The sequence below is a fragment of the Lathamus discolor genome, chromosome 3, assembly GCF_037157495.1.
Source record: "Lathamus discolor isolate bLatDis1 chromosome 3, bLatDis1.hap1, whole genome shotgun sequence".
NCBI classification, from domain to species: domain Eukaryota; kingdom Metazoa; phylum Chordata; class Aves; order Psittaciformes; family Psittacidae; genus Lathamus; species Lathamus discolor.
In genome coordinates, this window is record NC_088886.1 from 58864584 (window position 1) to 58882023 (window position 17440).

The 17440-nt window shown below is 41.1% G+C and overlaps 1 protein-coding gene across 5 annotated transcripts in view; it reads left to right on the forward strand.

Annotated features, from left to right (window-relative positions):
• The window catches only part of LOC136012332 (glypican-5-like), a 392267-nt gene that overhangs the window by 108792 nt on the left and 266035 nt on the right, over window positions 1-17440 (forward strand). For all 5 annotated transcript variants that reach the window (XM_065675474.1, XM_065675473.1, XM_065675475.1 and 2 more), the window contains one exon: window positions 16334-17028. In XM_065675474.1, coding sequence (XP_065531546.1) covers window positions 16334-17028 — 695 coding nt within the window. The remainder of the gene's footprint in view (window positions 1-16333; window positions 17029-17440) is intronic.

Below are 17440 nucleotides of genomic sequence, written 5' to 3' on the forward strand. Positions count from 1 at the left end.
ACCCTGCAGTCTGTATGTTGGAATTGCGATACATGTGTAGCTTGATCGCTATGTAACACCATAGTAGTAATGTGTGTGATAGTGTGTGCATAAATTCCATATATTATTAACAAGCCAATAACTACTTAAAAACTTCAACTGCAGAAGGTGTTTTTTCAAAGGCACCTCAGAGAATGTTCTTTCCAGAGACTTTCTAAGTGCCTATTCCATAAGTTCTGTGTTCCTGAGAAACTGATCTTAGGTATTCAAGGTACATCATACAGAAAATATGGCTGTAGGTGTTACTGCATTATGACTGTACCGAACGCTGGTGCTGCTCTATGCTTATTGAAGTGTTCCTGACCAGCAGCTGGCCTTAGCTCTTAGTCTGGGAGACCTCTGCCTCTGTTTCCCCTTCCAGTCTGCCAAGAGCTCGTACGGCAGTGTTCCCTTTGAGCTGGGCAATATGAGGCATTTTACATCCCTGGGATAGATGTTATAGTCTTTCAACAGAAGAGCCTTCCTTTTTACAGTACGATGATGGAAGTCTTTATTAATCACTGTAGAACTTTGTCATGCTTGTGTTTAGCAGGGAACCTTAGTGGTTTCTTCTGGAAACAGCACTCAGTTGTAGGAAAAATTAAGGTTTTTTTAGAGGTAGCTACTAGTGGAGAGTAGAAAAATGGATGGGCTCCCTTGAGTTTGCATCCTTGATATAATGGTGGTGCCCTTCCTTCAGGCATTATCATGTGTGTTGGACTGAAATTGGCAGTACCACTTCATTTAATATTTTTAGCATTTAGTATTTTTAACAAGAACAAGTATTTTTCTCTTTGTTCAATAGCTTACTGAACATATATCAGATTTCACTAATGGTAAATTGCCTTTATACCTACAAGTTTCATACGAAATGTTGAATCCCTGTTTAGTGCATTTCAGTCTAGTTATAGCTGTGTAGCTCAGTTGGTTAAGCAGTATGAACTCAGTATTTAACTCTTTCTTTTGTATTTGTAACTTCTCTGTTATTCAGTAGCAAAACACAAAGGAATGTGAAATGTCAAAATTTCAGGATGAATGTTTCAAGGAAGTGAGAAGGGAATTGTGTTCCGGTAAAGAAAGACTTGAGGAGGCCATATGGCTATAAGAAGAATGGTCTTGAGACAGGGATTAGTAGAGCTAAGAAAGCTGTTCCAAAATTTGACTGCAGCAGAGATGAAAGACATTTTCTGGTATAAGGAGATAGAGAGTTAGAGTGGGAAAGAGCATGATGAATGGTCTGGAAGAATGAAGGAGAGGCTGAAGGCAGCAAATCCATGGTGGATACTGAAGATGTAAAAGGAATGATACATGGCAATTTATTTTTGTCATTAATCTGTGGATGACATGTTTATTGATTGAGAGAGAAACCATGACACCAGGCAGTGGAGCATCTCACTGGGGGACAAATTTTAATGCTTTTAGTTGGAGAAGGATATTACTCTGAGCTGCCCCTCTGAAAGGAATAGAATGATTTTTATGGCAAAGGAATCAGTCTGTCATTAATTTTGGCTTTGTTTTGTCAGGTTAGTTGAAATGGCAAACAAGTCCCACATGCTTGGGTACTGTGGGCTGAGAGGTATGCCAACATTTCAGGAAGTAGGAAGTTTTTTAAGTTGTATTTGTCACTTATCTGCAAACTTCTGGGATCTTAATGGAAAATCTTGCTTAAAAATGTTAATAATTTCCAACACTGCTACTGTTTTCTGAGCCCAGGGCTCTTTGAGAGTTTAGCTATTGCACTCTTACACAAGTATATGTAGCTAAACAACCAACTGCTTATCCATGTGATAACAGACAGATATTTATATGCTACTGATTGCTGTATTTGATTCAGAGATCTTAATATCGCTTGTCTAGTGCAATTGCTTTAGTTAGATGAAGACTGGGTCTGGTTTATGTAGACTTGATTTTAAATGTGCATGTTGTCTCACACAGTAGAGTTTTACAGCTGAAGTTCAACCTAGATTATAGAGATTGGAAAATATAATGACCAAGGTGCTTGGGGTCCCCCCTCTTGACTACTGGAACAATGTGAACACTGTTTAAATATGTGGCTGTGATTAAGCATAGAAATTTAAATCTTAGTGTAGGCATAGTAGCTACTTAAGCACACCACATTCTGTCACTGCAAATAGGAATAGCACCATTTAAGAAAGGGAGCCGAAAGGCAAGTGAATCCATATGCTTAAGCACAAAGTTCAGGAGGTTATTTGAGCAAAAGGAATAGCTGTCAGAAACTGGAAATCCAATACCAGTGAATCCTGAGACAGAGGCACAGTCTGGAGTGGGCAGTGTGAGAAGGAAACTGAAGAGCCTAAAATGGAATTTGAAGAGCAAAGAGTCAAAGACACAAAAACAAACAACAAGAAATTCTTGTGGTATATTAAAGACAGGAAAGACTTGTGGGAGATTGGGAAGGTCCCATGGGCACGTTATTCTATACCCTGAGCTGTCAACTGGTGGGCTTCATAGGGCTTGGTGGGAAGCATCTGATGCTAACTATTTTGTGCTATCAGACCTGGGGCTGGATCAGCTTCCAACTTTTCCTGCATGGCAGTTCCGTCATGATGACTGCTTTCTGTCCCACAATTCCATGCCATCCCGTCCCAGTTGACCACAAGATCCAAAGTTAATTTTGGAATGTTCTCTGGATATTTCTGTGATATTTTAGCAGCTTTCTGCAAAATAAAATGCCAGATTTGGAAGACCAAAGGGTGTATACGTTTGCATACTTCAAGGTCCCATTGTAATATCAGGCCTTTTGTCTCTAGGAAGATGGAGATGGATGTTTGTCTTGGCCAGTGTGAAATTGCACTGTATGTCAACAGTGTATTCAGGATTGGCAAATTAATGCTCAGATACTGTAGAGAAATATATAATGGTCTTGAATCTGCCATAAGAATCAGTATTACCTAAAGTATATTCAACAACTCCAAACTTCATAAGGCTTGTAAATACTGATTTATTCTATTTGGTTCAGAATCAGATTAAGGGCTCCTATGAATTTCTCCTTTGCCATGCTGAGCTCTCTGCTTCCATCATCATGTTGAAATTCCCCAAGCAGCAAATCTCCTTCACCTCGTCCCTGAAGATAAGATTAAAAACCAGTCCTCAAGGTCATATCCTATAAATTTGGAAATCCCTTCACTTGATGCCACTTTTATTTTAATGGCCATGTCTCTTGCTCTGTTAGTCTTTGCTAAATTACTGTTTGGTGTGTTCTTTCTAGCTGTGCCTCACTCTATTACAGTGCTGGCTTTTCAGCATCAGTGAATTTCCATTTCAGGGATGCTTTGACAGTGTCTTGAATTGAAAAGCTCTTGGTTCTTACAGAGCTTCCCTCCATTAGGAAGGGGAAGTTTTTCCAAGTGTTTGCATATCTGTTTCTCTAAACACTCTCATTTAAAAGCTGCCTGTAACAGGACATCTATTCTTAACCTGCCCCATAATAAAACCTGTGTTTCTGGTGTATGAGGGTTAAGAAATCAAAAAGGGAGCTGCTTAGTATGGGACCTCTGCCCTGAGCAGGAGGCATCTTTCTGGCCTCCCGCCAGAGACATGGCCAGGGCAGCACTGGGGAAAGGAAGAACAGGAGTGGAGCCTGACTAGGATTTTTAAAGTAATTTACTTTTCTGGCTTGAATAAGTTAGGGTTCCTGTTCCTTACTTCAGTCACATCTAGCCTCCTTTAAACTTTGTTCAAGGTGAGACATGTCTGTAGGAATAATGTTGTCCCAGAGACATCGAAGTTGTAACAGCTCTTTTAGTTGGTTGGCAGGGTTCAACTATGGACCCTGCTTCTACTCATAACACTGCTCAGAACCAAGAACAAAAGGGCCTATAAGACAGATGGTGAGAGACTTTTTAGCAGGGCCTCTTGCAATAGGACGAGGGGTGATGGTTTTAAACTGAAAGAGGGGAGATTCAGGCTGGACTTGAGGAAGAAACTTTTTACAATGAGGATGGTAAAATCCTGGCACAGGTTGCCCAGAGAGGTGGTGGATGCACCATCCCTGGAGACATTCAAGGCCAGGCCAGATGTGGTTGTGGGAAACCTGTTCTAGTTGAAGATGTCCTTGCTCATAGCAAGGGGTTGGAGTAGAGGAGCTTCGAAGGTCCCTTCTTACCCAGACTGTTCTATCATTCTATGAGATGTGTAGTAGGTCTTCCAGTGAAAATTACTGAACAGTAATTTATAAGGAAATTTGCAGTTAGTTACAAATAACATCTCTGGTGAAACTTGAATGCAGTGATCATGATGTCCTAAAACTTAGAGGTTGTTTAGGCATTGAGTGAAGTGGCACAGGCAGGCCAGAGAACGTGTTTGCAGATGGTGAAATGGAGGGAAGGGATGCCATCCAGAGGGACCTTGACACGCTTGTGAGGTGGGCTGATGCCAACCTTATGAAGTTCAACCACAAGTGCAAGGTCCTACACCTGGGTCGGAGCAATCCCAGGCACAGCTACAGACTGGGCAAAGAAGAGATTCAGAGCAGCCCTGCAGAGAAGGACTTGGGGGTGCTGGTCGATGAGAAAATGAACATGAGCCGGCAGTGTGCGCTCGCAGCCCAGAAAGCCAACCGTATCCTGGGCTGCATCAAAAGGAGTGTGACCAGCAGGTCGAAGGAGGTGATCCTGCCCCTCTACTCTGCTCTTGTGAGACCTCACCTGGAGTATTGTGTGCAGTTCTGGTGTCCTCAACATAAAAAGGACACGGAACTGCTGGAACAAGTCCAGAGGAGGGCCACGAGGATGATCAGGGGACTGGAGAACCTCCCGTATGAAGACAGGCTGAGAAAGTTGGGGCTGTTCAGCCTGGAGAAGAGAAGGCTGCGTGGAGACCTCATAGCAGCCTTCCAGTATCTGAAGGGGGCCTATAGGGATGCTGGGGAGGGACTCTTCGTCAGGGACTTTAGTGACAGGACAAGGGGTAACGGGCTAAAACTTAAACAGGGGAAGTTTAGATTGGATATAAGGAGGAAATTCTTTCCTGTTAGGGTGGTGAGGCACTGGAATGGGTTGCCCAGGGAGGTTGTGAGTGCTCCATCCCTGGCGGTGTTTAAGGCCAGGTTGGATGAAGTCTTGTGTGGGATGGTTTAGTGTGAGGTGTCCCTGCCCATGGCAGGAGGATTGGAACTAGATGATCTTGAGGTCCTTTCCAACCCTAACTATTCTATGATTCTATGAAAATAAAGAAGTGTTAGGGCATGATATTTCCATAAGTTTGGAAAATATTCCCTCAGGGCAGAATATTGGTTCAGAGCTGCACCAGGGGAGATTTAGACTGGGCGTTAGGAAGCATTTATTTACCTGGAAGGTGGTCAAACGGGCTTCCTAGAGAGGTGGTTGATGCCCTAAGCATCTCAGTGTTTCAGAGGCTTTTGGACAGTGCCCTTAAGAACATGCTTTGACTTGGCAGTTGGACTGAGTGATTGTTGTAGGTCCCTTCCAACTGATATAGTCTATTCACAAGGAGCTAACTTATAACCTTTTCCAGAACAGATTGAGCAAGTCAACATTTTTCTCCATCATCTTATGGAGAGTGTCATTATGCAAGATTGATCTGAAAGATAAGAGAAAACTCTTCACAATTTGACATTTGTGGAAAAAGGCAGCAGGAGATTTGTCAGAGGGGTTGAAATGGCCTTACAGAATTCATGTGATTGTGAGATGTTTAAGGCCCCATTTCACAAATCCACTTTCCTGACAGAAAACTTAAGCGTGCACTGAAGTTCCATGGGGATTTTGTGGATGAAGGGCTGTATTGCAGAGCTAGGATAAACTTAGTGTTTGCCAAAATGCTTTTCTCAACTCGATCTAAAATGCAGCAAATGTGGTTTCCTTCAGGGCTCGGGATTTCTTATACTTTATCTGTTACCCTCTCATTTTCAGTCTACCAGTAATTTCCTTGGTTGGTAGGATGGTTATTCCTCTTGGGTTTTTTTCAGTGCTTCTGAAGGTATTGATCCCATTACAGGGTTATACAGAGAAAATTTCATGCTAAAGAGTCTTTCTTAAAATAAAGAATTAGCTAGTATTTCACATTAGCAATAAAATGAAGAACCAGTTCCAGGGCTTCAGAGAGTAGTACTTAACTACTCTGTCTATTTGGTTCTGAATACTTGTTTGCTAAACTCCCTCTAAAGCTACTTGGAAAGGGAAGATCTGGATTGTAATCAGAGAGCATTATATTACTGCAATCAATCTCAGTTCACTCATTCTTGTTGGAATTCTGCTGTAGTATAATGGCTAATTTGCTTTCATTATCAGATTGATTTATTTGCAGCTCTCAGTTTTCATTAAGCTGTTGAGTAAAAGATTGCAAAACTTTGACCTATGAAAGCTGCATATATATGAGAGGTTTTAGCCATTGCATATTAAAATTTCAATATGACAGCTGTGATAGTTTAGCTCTCAATTCAAAGTATAATATTTCAATAGTTGAGTTTCCGTCACCAACGATCCATGTTTAACCAAAACAAACTAAGTCTACATTGCAATGTACCAAATACCTGCAAGCAATAGAGGAAGCAATACAGTGACAACTTTGATAATACAACATGAGAGAGTAGAAGAAAACTGTAATGCATTCCTACAAAAATCTACCCTTTATCCCTGTTTGGGCCTGTACTCAGTGAGATAATTGAAAATATCAGTGGTCCTCAGCAGGTAAATTTCTGCTTAAACAGCTTTGTGAATCAGGGCCTCAAGTTGAAATTATGAGTTTCAGTTGTAAAGATTGAGAGGACTGCTCCTTCTTGTGGGAAGACAGCAAGGGAAGCGGAAAAGATCTGTGAGGGTTTTATGAAATGTTTTCCAGGAGTTCTGGCAGGCTAGGGATAAAGTGTACCATAAAAATGGACAAAATCCATTGCATCCACCTTTCTAATAGAGGAATAGACAGGTCCTGCAGAGATGGGAGACCCTCTGCATTCAGAGAATGATCCTTCAAGTGCATATAATACGTCTCACATTTTGTGATCTGACCACAATACACTTAAGGGATGAATATGCAAGTGTGGGGTTGGAACTATGCAACTTCTTTAATCTAAGCAAATTCTGTGATCATGTGAAGCCCTACTCATGTTGGAAGGTATCTGGATATGTGTGGCAATGTCGAAATATGGTGTCATGGTGACTATTTTGATCAGGGTTTGTACAATTTTCTGCACATAAGAGGTTCCCTTGCTTTAGTCTTTGGTCTTCACTGGTGTGTTTGGGCCGTGCCCTGTGACTGGAACAACTTACCTTCATCTATTTTCTAAGGAATGAATTTTAGGAGAAAAAATAGGTGTGTTGATTTATTAGTGCTAACAGGCTTTATGTGCTCACCCTTAGGAATAACTAGAGCATTTTCTCCACAAACATCTGGTTAGCTATCAGATCACCAGCATCTGTACTTCTGCCATTGTTGACCATATGGTGAGCACATGCCAGTCACTTTTCTTGAAGGAATTTAAAGATAAATCAAGAAGCTTTTCACTATAAAGAAAAATGAGTTCTATTTTTATAGGATTAGATGTTGAACCACCTTTGATTTTTTCCACTGAGAGAGGCTTTGTAAGCATGTGCATTTAAAAGAAAACACCCAGAATATTTTCCTGAATTTATAGTGATTTGGATTCTAGTGTCTGTTGAAATCAGGCATGAAGTCTTTTCTGCTTTTTTCTTCAGCAGTCTAGTGAAACTCTCTGTTCTGATTGTAAAGAAAGTCCATGAATAAGGTCAGTTTCCTCAAGCAAACATGTCCTTCCAATTACCTTGTGTTGGTATGATATCAAATATGTTTGCAAAATAATCTACAAGTGGAGTCAGACAAAAAAGGATGGTGCAGGAAATTTTTTGTTTTTCAATCCTGCATCTTTTATCAAAGGCTGATACCTTTACCTTTAATCTATATGATTATGTGCTTTTTGATATGCCAGTGGCTCTCACATACATAAACCATTTAGTGGCCTGCAGCTGGTCTGTGGAACAATACCCACAAGAGTGTTTTCAGCTGAAATCTGGGTGAGGATACTGTGTGCTGGTATGTCAGTGGTTTTTGGTGGATAGGAGCGGTTCAAGTGTCTGAAAACAGCAAAAGCCACTGATTACATTGCTGGCAGAAGACTACTTGTATGAAAGACAGTCTCTGCACCAAGACTTAGCTATGGGGCTTTTATCTTTTCCTTCATTTAATTTACAAAGGCTTCCCTATGCCTGAGAAAGAAGGGTGGGCAAAGTTAGGTTCACAGTACTGGGCAGTGAAGTTGGTGTTATCCAATCCAGAGTCAGAAGAGAGAGCTGAAATGTTTTGTAGCCCATGCTTTTGAACACATTAGAAGTACCCTGTGCCTCTGAAGACTGGCGCTCAGCATCCGAATGCCCTGAGGAGTAATGATCCTTTTCCTCCTTTGCAGCTGAGGGCTGGAAGCTGAGCATGTGGGCACATGGACCGTGGTTCTCAAGCCAGCTGGCAGCTCTGGGTTGGAGTCTTCATTGTTGAACACACTGGGTTGCATTATGGCTCTTCTCTACATAAACACTTTTCTTTGTTTTAAAGATGTTGATAAATACAGATTTAATCTAGATTTTCAAAAAGGAAATGTTTTTAAGTCTTAATTTTGACCTTAGCTCTTTAATGGAAGTCAGACATAGCTTCTTGTATTTCTATGTTGATACCTAAACAAGAACTAAAAAAAACCCATGAAGAACACCCCCCTGTTTCAACTTTAAGCTAATCCTGTCTTTTGTAGCTATTTTTCTCTTAGATTTTTAGAAACAGGTCTTAATGGACCACCTAACGAATTCAGCTGGAAATCATGAAATAGTTCATGACCTTCTGAAAGAAACGTATTAGCTTTCCTACTGCCACTTGAACTCCTTAATCAAAAGGTCGAGAAAATTCTCTCTGGAGACTCCTGTCTGGTTGCTTTTCTGTTAATGAAAAGAGTTACACATCTTCCTGCTTTCTCTTGATTGACTTTGGAGATTTTCCTGGTTCTTTCTTCTTAACTAATGCAGGTCTTTAGAACTATTTTGTACCTTCCTTTCTTGTCAGTATTTAATACACCAGAGATGTATGAATAAAATCCCTTAATTTCTTCTTCCGTGTCCTAAAGTTTCTAGCAACTTTGAAGTGTCTCCCTGCCAGGACATACGAACACACAGTGCAGCAATGTACTTGAGACCAGTTGTAGAGAGTACTTGTTAATCTGGTCACATCTGGTTTCTAAAGATGCGGTTTATATTTTATACTTTTCCATAGGTAACATCCTGGTGCTTAGTGCCTCACGGCTCATCCTCAGTGTCACTGTGTAAGTCAAGAAACAGAGAGATGTCTCTAGTTGTTTTGGCAAGCCTTGCTCACTAGCTTTCCAAGCCCGATCGTGCCAAACGTGCAGACCACCAACATAAATGCCCTCTCTCTACTGATGGCATCTGTCCCTTTCTCGTATCAGTACCTGGCACCAAGTGCAGCTGGCACAGCTTTTGCATTCTCAATGGTTTTTCGTATGCAGAAAGACAGCAGAAGCAACATTTGGGTATGTTTTTTCCTAATATTTTTTGATTAGTCCCCCTCCTCAAGCAGTATAAACTAACAATACCTCGACATAGCCGCATTTTACTTGTACGTTAGCTGTGTCCCCCTCTAATTTTGGCCTTTCTGGTTTTCATATGAGTGTAGTTCACTGTTACTATGACCTCCTTGCTCCTGAACACTTGTATGTGTATGTCCTACATATGTTGTCATGTTTTTCTCACCCTTACCTAGGCATGGATTCCAATTAAGAGGGTTTTTTATTCCATATAGACCCAGAGCATTCAGAGTGGTATGATAAACGACAGGCCAGGTTGGAGCAACCAGGGGTTCGAGCAACCAGGTCTAGTGGAAGGTGTCCCTGCCCATGACAGGGGGTTGGAACTGGATGATCTTAAAGTCCTTACCAACCCAGACAATTCTGTGATTCTCTCAATCTATGACTGCTTCTCAAGCCAGCCCATGCTGCAGTTGTGATTGTGAAGAGATTCTTCCACAAGTCTGCTTTAATTCTGGGAACTATATTATATGCATTATTTTATTCCGAAAGTACTTGTGATGGAAGTAATCTGGGAAATACAAAGAGAAGTAATACCTTTTTATTCTGTCCAGCAATCTGTGGAAGAGATTACCTGGAAGTTTTAATCCTTGAGCTTCATCTTTCACTCTATATTTTGGTAACAGTCATGTGAGTTTTGAGAAGTGCATGGTTGCAGTTTAATAGCCAAACTGCTGTTTGGCTATTAAAATTGGTTAAAAATAGTGTGCCAGACCTTTGCACTGAGGGTTCTGCTCATTCAAAGGAATTGCAGCCATATATGTATCAAATACCTGTTCTGAAGAAGACAGACTTGGGTGCTGAGGCGCTGGCACAGATTGCCCAGAGAAGCTGTGTCTGCCCCGTCCCTGGCAGTGTTCAAGGAGAGGTTGGATGAGGCTTGGAACAACCTGGTTGGAACTAGGTGGGCTTTAAGGTTCCTTCCAATACAAATCATTCTGTGATTCTGTGATTCTGAGGGCAGTCCACTTTTTAGAGCCCATTATAAATTCTTTCTAACAACATGTAAGTCTTCAGTTACTGTCCAACACATTATTTGGGGCTGACTGTTTTTGCAGCAATACACAAATATGTCAAAAAATACCGCACCGCACAGAACCTTATTTGCAAAGACACTGGGGGTTTACCTCATTCCATAAAGTGGTGATCCAGGGTTGATTTTTAAGAAAATATTGTTCAAGCTGGTGTTTATTTGTGCTGGAAAGCTTCTTGATTTTCGAACAGAAAATAACGACTTCTGAGTCCACTGTAGATTCTTGCAGCCGTGCACAGAATTTTAGCCTGGGAAAAAACCCAACACACATCTGTGTTTATGTGGCAAAAACTTTATTTTAACAGTTACATCAGACCAATTTAAGCAATGCAGACTGCTTCTGCGGGTACATCTCGAAAGAAATATTGATGGTTACAGAGTTGTCATTCAAAGCTGTTTTGCAAGCGCTTTGTTTTGTAATCCATCTTGGGAATTGTGTGCTGCTTACTGGAGCTTCCAGTCATTGCTGTCCGTGTTAGTGATTGATAAAATGAATCAGATAATAATTTTTCTGCTCCTAGTCTGATGCCTGTTAAACTTCTTAAGAACTGGTTATGTGAAGAACCTGGCTACCTACAGATACAAAACTGCTTGTGTTTTTTTTCTCTTGCAGATAGCAAACTGTATTTATAAACTCGTGGTAAAGGCAGATTAAAGGCAAAGCTAATGTTGTTGGACAGCCATAGTTAATTCTTCAGTTACTTTGGCTCAACTCCTGTTAAAATTGTGAATTGATATTACTAAGTAATAGCTGTCAGGTTTGAACTTGGCGGATATGAATTATGTGGATCATCTTTTGGAATACTGTTTTGGCAGAAGGAGAATAATACTGATAGCCACAGCTGTGTAAAAAATCCAGCCATATTCCTCAGGGCTTTTACAGCTCTTCTAGATCATCTTACCATGGTGATGTTAGTTGTCCATCAGCCTCCTACTGCACAAATATCCCCAAAGAACTACTTGCTTTATTTATCTTCCAGTGGAAGCTTGGTGATGTCATAAGAGGTTAATACCACATCTGGTCTCCAGCTTTCTGCTGGTCAACTAATTGAGTTTTACTTGAGACTGCTCACTTTAAAAAGCTTGCACCCTCTAATTACAGTGTATGAAATGATGTACAACTGCACTGAAAGGCAGTATGCAGAAATAATAAACAGCTAAATTTAATTACCTCCTCATTCATGATATTTACAAGAAGTTTGAAGGTGGAAAAAAAATAGCGAGCAGCTCAAAAGCAAGTTAGATTGCTATTTATCATTGGACCATTCTGTTCTTATTAAGCCTGTGTGTCTACTGCCTTTTTTCCACCCTCTTCATCACCAGTCTATGAAGCAGTGAGCCTGTTTTAAACTTGGTGATGTAATTTCTGTTATTGATGCTTCCAGAATAAAATACTGAACTAACCCAAAGTTAGTGGTTTCATTATTCATCTGTTTCACCAAAATTCGGGCTGCATACTTTCTCCCCTTTTCTCCCCTTTTCTCCGTCCAAGAGTGTATAGTTTAAGAAGCTGTGTAAGTTTACAAGAAAGTAGAAGGAAAAGAAGGTGGTGTATTGTAGACTGATTCAGCAAAGGGTGTGGATTTGCTGGCTGGGGCAGCAGGCTGAAGGGGTGGTTGCTTCCTATATGATAGCCCAGCTGTGCCAAGGCTGAAAGAATATGTTCGTGTGTAAGAAAACAATGAATAAGGCAGATTTTCGTGCCAAGACAGAAGTTTTCAGATGGTACTTAATCCTATTGTTGTTATTGGAAGTCACTGTTCCGACAGACCATATGGAAGTTGGTTTTTCCTATGTGTCTTAGCCTTGCCTGCATTACCTGATTACAGTAGTTGGTCTGCTGCTCTGAAACTCAAATTGCATGAGATGTTCTCACTGCTGGAATTCTTTTAAGTCACTGCAACTTTTCTTAAGTTTTCTTCTGTTAAAAATAGTCCTAAATTAACACTTGGAACTGAGCAAAAGGTTAAAAGATGATTTATAGTAGCTTGTAAATAATCCTACTCAGTGAGTTCTGATTAATCAGTGTTGTCCACAGCCATTAGGTATGGGCATAGGAGGAGGCATAGACTTGTTACTTTTCAAGTAATAAGTTTCTAGCAATAGGCAGGTGACAGGGTCTGCCTGATGCTATCAGTGTAGACAAGCTCATGGTCTGGTTACGTACACACCTTGCCCCTCCACGCAGTAAAAGGAAGTTGTTTGGGTTTTGTTTTTTTTTTTTCCTTTGTGATCTATATTCTGAAGGACTGATTAGCTCTGAAGGCATCATACTCCCTCCTTGCTGTCAAGGTGAGCAAATTCAAGCTTCCCTTTCCCCCCCTTGCAAAAAATACTTTGCTTTCTCACTTTTGAATCTGTTTTGCACTCTGCCTCGCTAAAAGCATCTACAGATGAGTAGGTAACAGGAGAAGCAGCCACTTCACTCAGTTTCTGAGAGCTTTCAGGTTTTTTTTTCTGACACAGGATGTTTTGTAGCAGGCTTGCCATGCTTTGTATAAGGGTTGGTGTAGTGTCAGCTACAAGGTGGTGGGAGAGCTGGGCTTGTTCAGCATGGAGAAGAGAAAGCTCCAGGCTGACACTGGCACCAATTGCCCAGGGAAGCTGGTGCAGACCTGTCCCTGGCAGTGTTCAAGGCCAGGTTGGACACAGGGGCTTGGAGCAACCTGCTGTGGTGGAAGGTGTCCCTGCCCTTGGCAGGGGGTTGGAACCAAGTGAGCTTTAAGGTCCCTTCTAGTCCAAACATTCTATGATTCTGTGCTTCTATGGCATCATACTTCCACAAGGCTGCTGCTGTGTGTGTTAGGGCGTTATTTCTCATCAGCTTTCTCAAGAGCAACTGTGTTTATGTGTAGGAAGACTCCCATTCTAAAACCAGTAGAATATGGGAAAAAGTAAAGTACTGATAAAGGGCCTACATTCAGCAGAATAATTCGGGATAAATAAGGAAACTTCTAATACTTGATGTTCTTTGTTACTGGCAAAATGTCACAAAATAGAAATTCAACTGAAAGCTACAAGTTATTTTCAAATGCATCTCACTGAATGAGAATCAGTTTTAGGTCCTGTCTTTGCAAATGTGACATAATTTGTTTTGCACTTACATTATGCTTTTCAAGTAATCTGAAGATCTAAAAAAATTGACCTGTTCATCTTGTTTAATGCTGCTTTTTGAGCACTCTTTGTTCATATCGAATACATTTAGAGTTCATTGCGTACCCAAAACGTAGAACTCTGAATTTTAACATTTGTTTTTCATGTAGATGTGTAGCTGGGTGTGATTTTCCTGCTGTGTACATTGTTGTCTAGGCATCAAATTGCAAATAGTATGTATTTAAATTCTACTGCTGCAAAATATTAATATATTGTCCCTTATTTTGGCAAGCCATAAAGATGTAGAAGACTTAATGGACTTGAAAGCATTAAAAGGAAGCTATTGTTCAACAAACTGTAGCTTTCATTTGTCCTGTAACTGTAATAAATGCAAGATGTTAAAGGGAAAGGAGCCAAATATTAGTGTGGTCCTAAGAGACCGAACAAATAATGGAGCTACTTAAATTTCTCATTCTTCTTTCATGATTACATTCAAATCTAAAATGTACACAGATGTTATTTCTGTATAGATAGTTTTAATGTTTGCTTCTACTTTTGGTTTATTGAGTATTGTTAAATCCCTTCAGTAATGTTTATAATAGAAGGGGTTTCTTTTTTCCTTCCTTGGAAGTCTGCGGGTTTTTTTAAAATTCAGTGTGCATCCAGTTCTTGCTGAGTGCAAGGAGTTCTTAATGTAGTGGAGAACCGTGGTGCTGGCAAGGTGGTCTTACCTTGTCAGCCCTGTGGGACAGTGACCTAACATTGCTGTGTTGGACCTATGGAAAGAAAAGATGGTGGATTTGGACTGACTCATACTCAAGTTGGAAGTTGTTTACTCTCCTAATGCTCTCCATCTGAACCGTATAGCTGGCATTGTGGGAGACAGTCCCTGCTTCCATAATCTAACGATAAGCTAAGTATGTGTAAGAGAGCATGTGTTGTTGAAGGAGGAAACTTGAAACACTCTTTTCATGTTTTGAATATTCCCATTACCTTTCTAGTGTGATAAACTGGTTTCCTCTTTAGGTTTCCTCTACAAATAAACACAGGGGTGATGTGGCAAACAAAAATCTCTTCATGGCGTGCAGCAGCACACAGCTAACTGCACTACAGGATAGGTTGTGTCAGTATTTCCATCCTATATCCAGCTATAAAAGTCTGTTTCAGTCTGAATCTTGCAAGGTGTTGCTCTGCCTGCAAATAACTTCCATCCTTCTCAACTGAAGTGTATCTCAATTCTTAATTTCTGAAGATTTTTTACAAGCACTTCCAGAGTATTAGTTGCTGTAATACCAGCAGGAATGTTGAAGCGATTCTCTAGCAGAAGGATACAGTGTGTGTGTGTAAAATACTGATGATTAACGCACAATGAGATATGCTGTATTATCTGTCTAGTTAAATCCCGCTTTGTGGTAAAGGGATTGTAATGCTTATCATAACAAGCAAGTTAGTTGCCCAGGGAGATGTAATAGAGGAGTGGACTGAGCAGCTTTCTGACACAACTTTGCAGTGTATGCTAATCTTGACTTCCAGTATTGTATCTGCTCTTTTGCTGAGCTGGTCTTTGGGCGACTTCAGTTTGCGCTGCGCTGCAGTGAATGGCATCATGATGTTCAGATGAATGTAGAGTAGGATTAGACCAAAACCCCATTATCTGGCCAGTCCTCAGGAGGTATAAAGGGATTGGGCTCCTGCCTGGACTGAACTGCTTGCTGTCCAGAGGAGTGCATGAATGATTTGTGTCAGAAGCTTTTTGTTGAGGAGCTTCCAAAGAAAGCAGGGGGAATGGTGTGGATTACTGTCTTCTGTGTCATTAAAAATCATCTTGGGAGCTGATCCCTTCCTTGCCCCTGTCTATGAATTCAACCACCCCACTCAGTGTTTTAGATGGATAATACTTGCCTTCTGCATTTCAAAATGTGTTAAACATGGCCCTCAGTTTTCTTTGTGGGGTAAGGGGAACTCAAAAAAGCTATAGTTGAAGGAGATGCTGTTTTTCTGACTTTATTGCATTTTGGGTTTGATTCACAGTGAATGTGATGTCAGGTCCTGCATAACCACCTGCAGACCTAGCAGATGTTAACAGGGAGAGGCTTTATTCACACAGCTTCTTTCCTTCATCCTTGAGCTGTGCTTTGCAAGAAGTGCCTCTTAGCCCCCCGCTTAGAGCTTCAGCTCCCATTTGTATTCAGTTATACGGCAAGCTTTCACTGAGCTAGAGGAACACTGTGGAAATGGATCTGGTTGAACTGCCCAAATGCAGCATCAGTTACAAATGATGTCTTGCATAGACCCTGCCTGTGCACTCTGGGGTCTCCGTGGGTCCTTTATTGACCTGTAGAGTTTGGGTTAGGGTCTAGCCAGTGAGAATACAGTCATCTTCTTAACAGAAAATGTGTGTATTACCTGTTGACTTTGTTATGCTTATGTAAAATTTAGTTGTCTTTAATCATATTACTGATGAAAGCTGCATTAACTATCAGTGTATTTATATTGCAGATTTCATATAAATATTGATGTTCCTGTTCAGGACAATATTAGTCCTGTGACCAAGATGTCAGGTACTTGCTATTAACCTTTAGTTCTTTTTTTCCCCTGCCCCTTTTTAGAGGCCTTTGAGTCTTTGCTTCGCTTTGCTGAAAACCGCACAAGTTCCCTGTTTGAGACAGCTTACAGACCTATGGCAAAAGAAGCAGCAGAGCCTGTTAAAGAACTTTTTACAGACATCTCTCTCTACATTCTGGGTGCGGAGACTACAGTGGAAAGTGCAGTATTACGGTTCTTTGACAGTCTCTTTCCCCTGGTGTATAGTCGGCTAATAAACCCAGGAATTACAGATTTATCAGAGGACTATACAGAGTGTCTACGGCTTACAAGGCAAGACATAAATCCTTTTGGACACTATTCTAAAAACATGGTTACAGAGCTGTCAAAATCTCTTTGGGCAAGTAGGATGCTCAGCCAGGCCCTCAATCTGGGCATTGAAGTGATAAATACTACTGAACATGCAGCTCTCACGAAGGAATGTAGCAAAGCTCTAGTGAAGATGCAGTATTGCCCACATTGCCAGGGCCTGACACTCATCAGGCCCTGTGTTGGATATTGTCTAAATGTAATGAGGGGCTGCTTGGCCAGTGTGTCAGAACTGGATGCACAATGGAGGGAGTATATCTCCACGCTGGAATATCTGACTAATGAAATGGCTGCCTCACATGATGTGGAAATTGCACTGATGGGAATCTGGAACTTCATCAATGAAGCCATCCTGCATGCACAGTTGAATGGACCACAGCTCTCTGCTACAGTAAGTGTTCTCTGATTATTCACTACTCCCATTTATCACTTTCATTATTTGATGGATAAACATTTAAACAAATTGGTGTTGTCCTTGAATCAGTTTTTAGTCTTCAACTAGATCTTTGTTTAATAGTCCATGAAAACCTTGTGCTGAACACTGGTAAGGCCACACCTCAAATCTTGTGTTCAGTTCTGTGCCCCTCACTGCAAGAGAGACATTGGGGGCAATGGAGCTTGGTGCAGGGCCTGAAGCACAAGTGTGATGGGGAATGGCTGAGGGACCTGGGGTGTTCAGTCTGGAGAAGAGAAGGCTCAGATGGGACCTTATCACTCCCTACAACTGCCTGACAGGAGGATGGAGGCAGGAGGTGGCTGGGCTCTCTTCTCAAGGAACAAGGACAAGAGGAAATTGCCTCAAG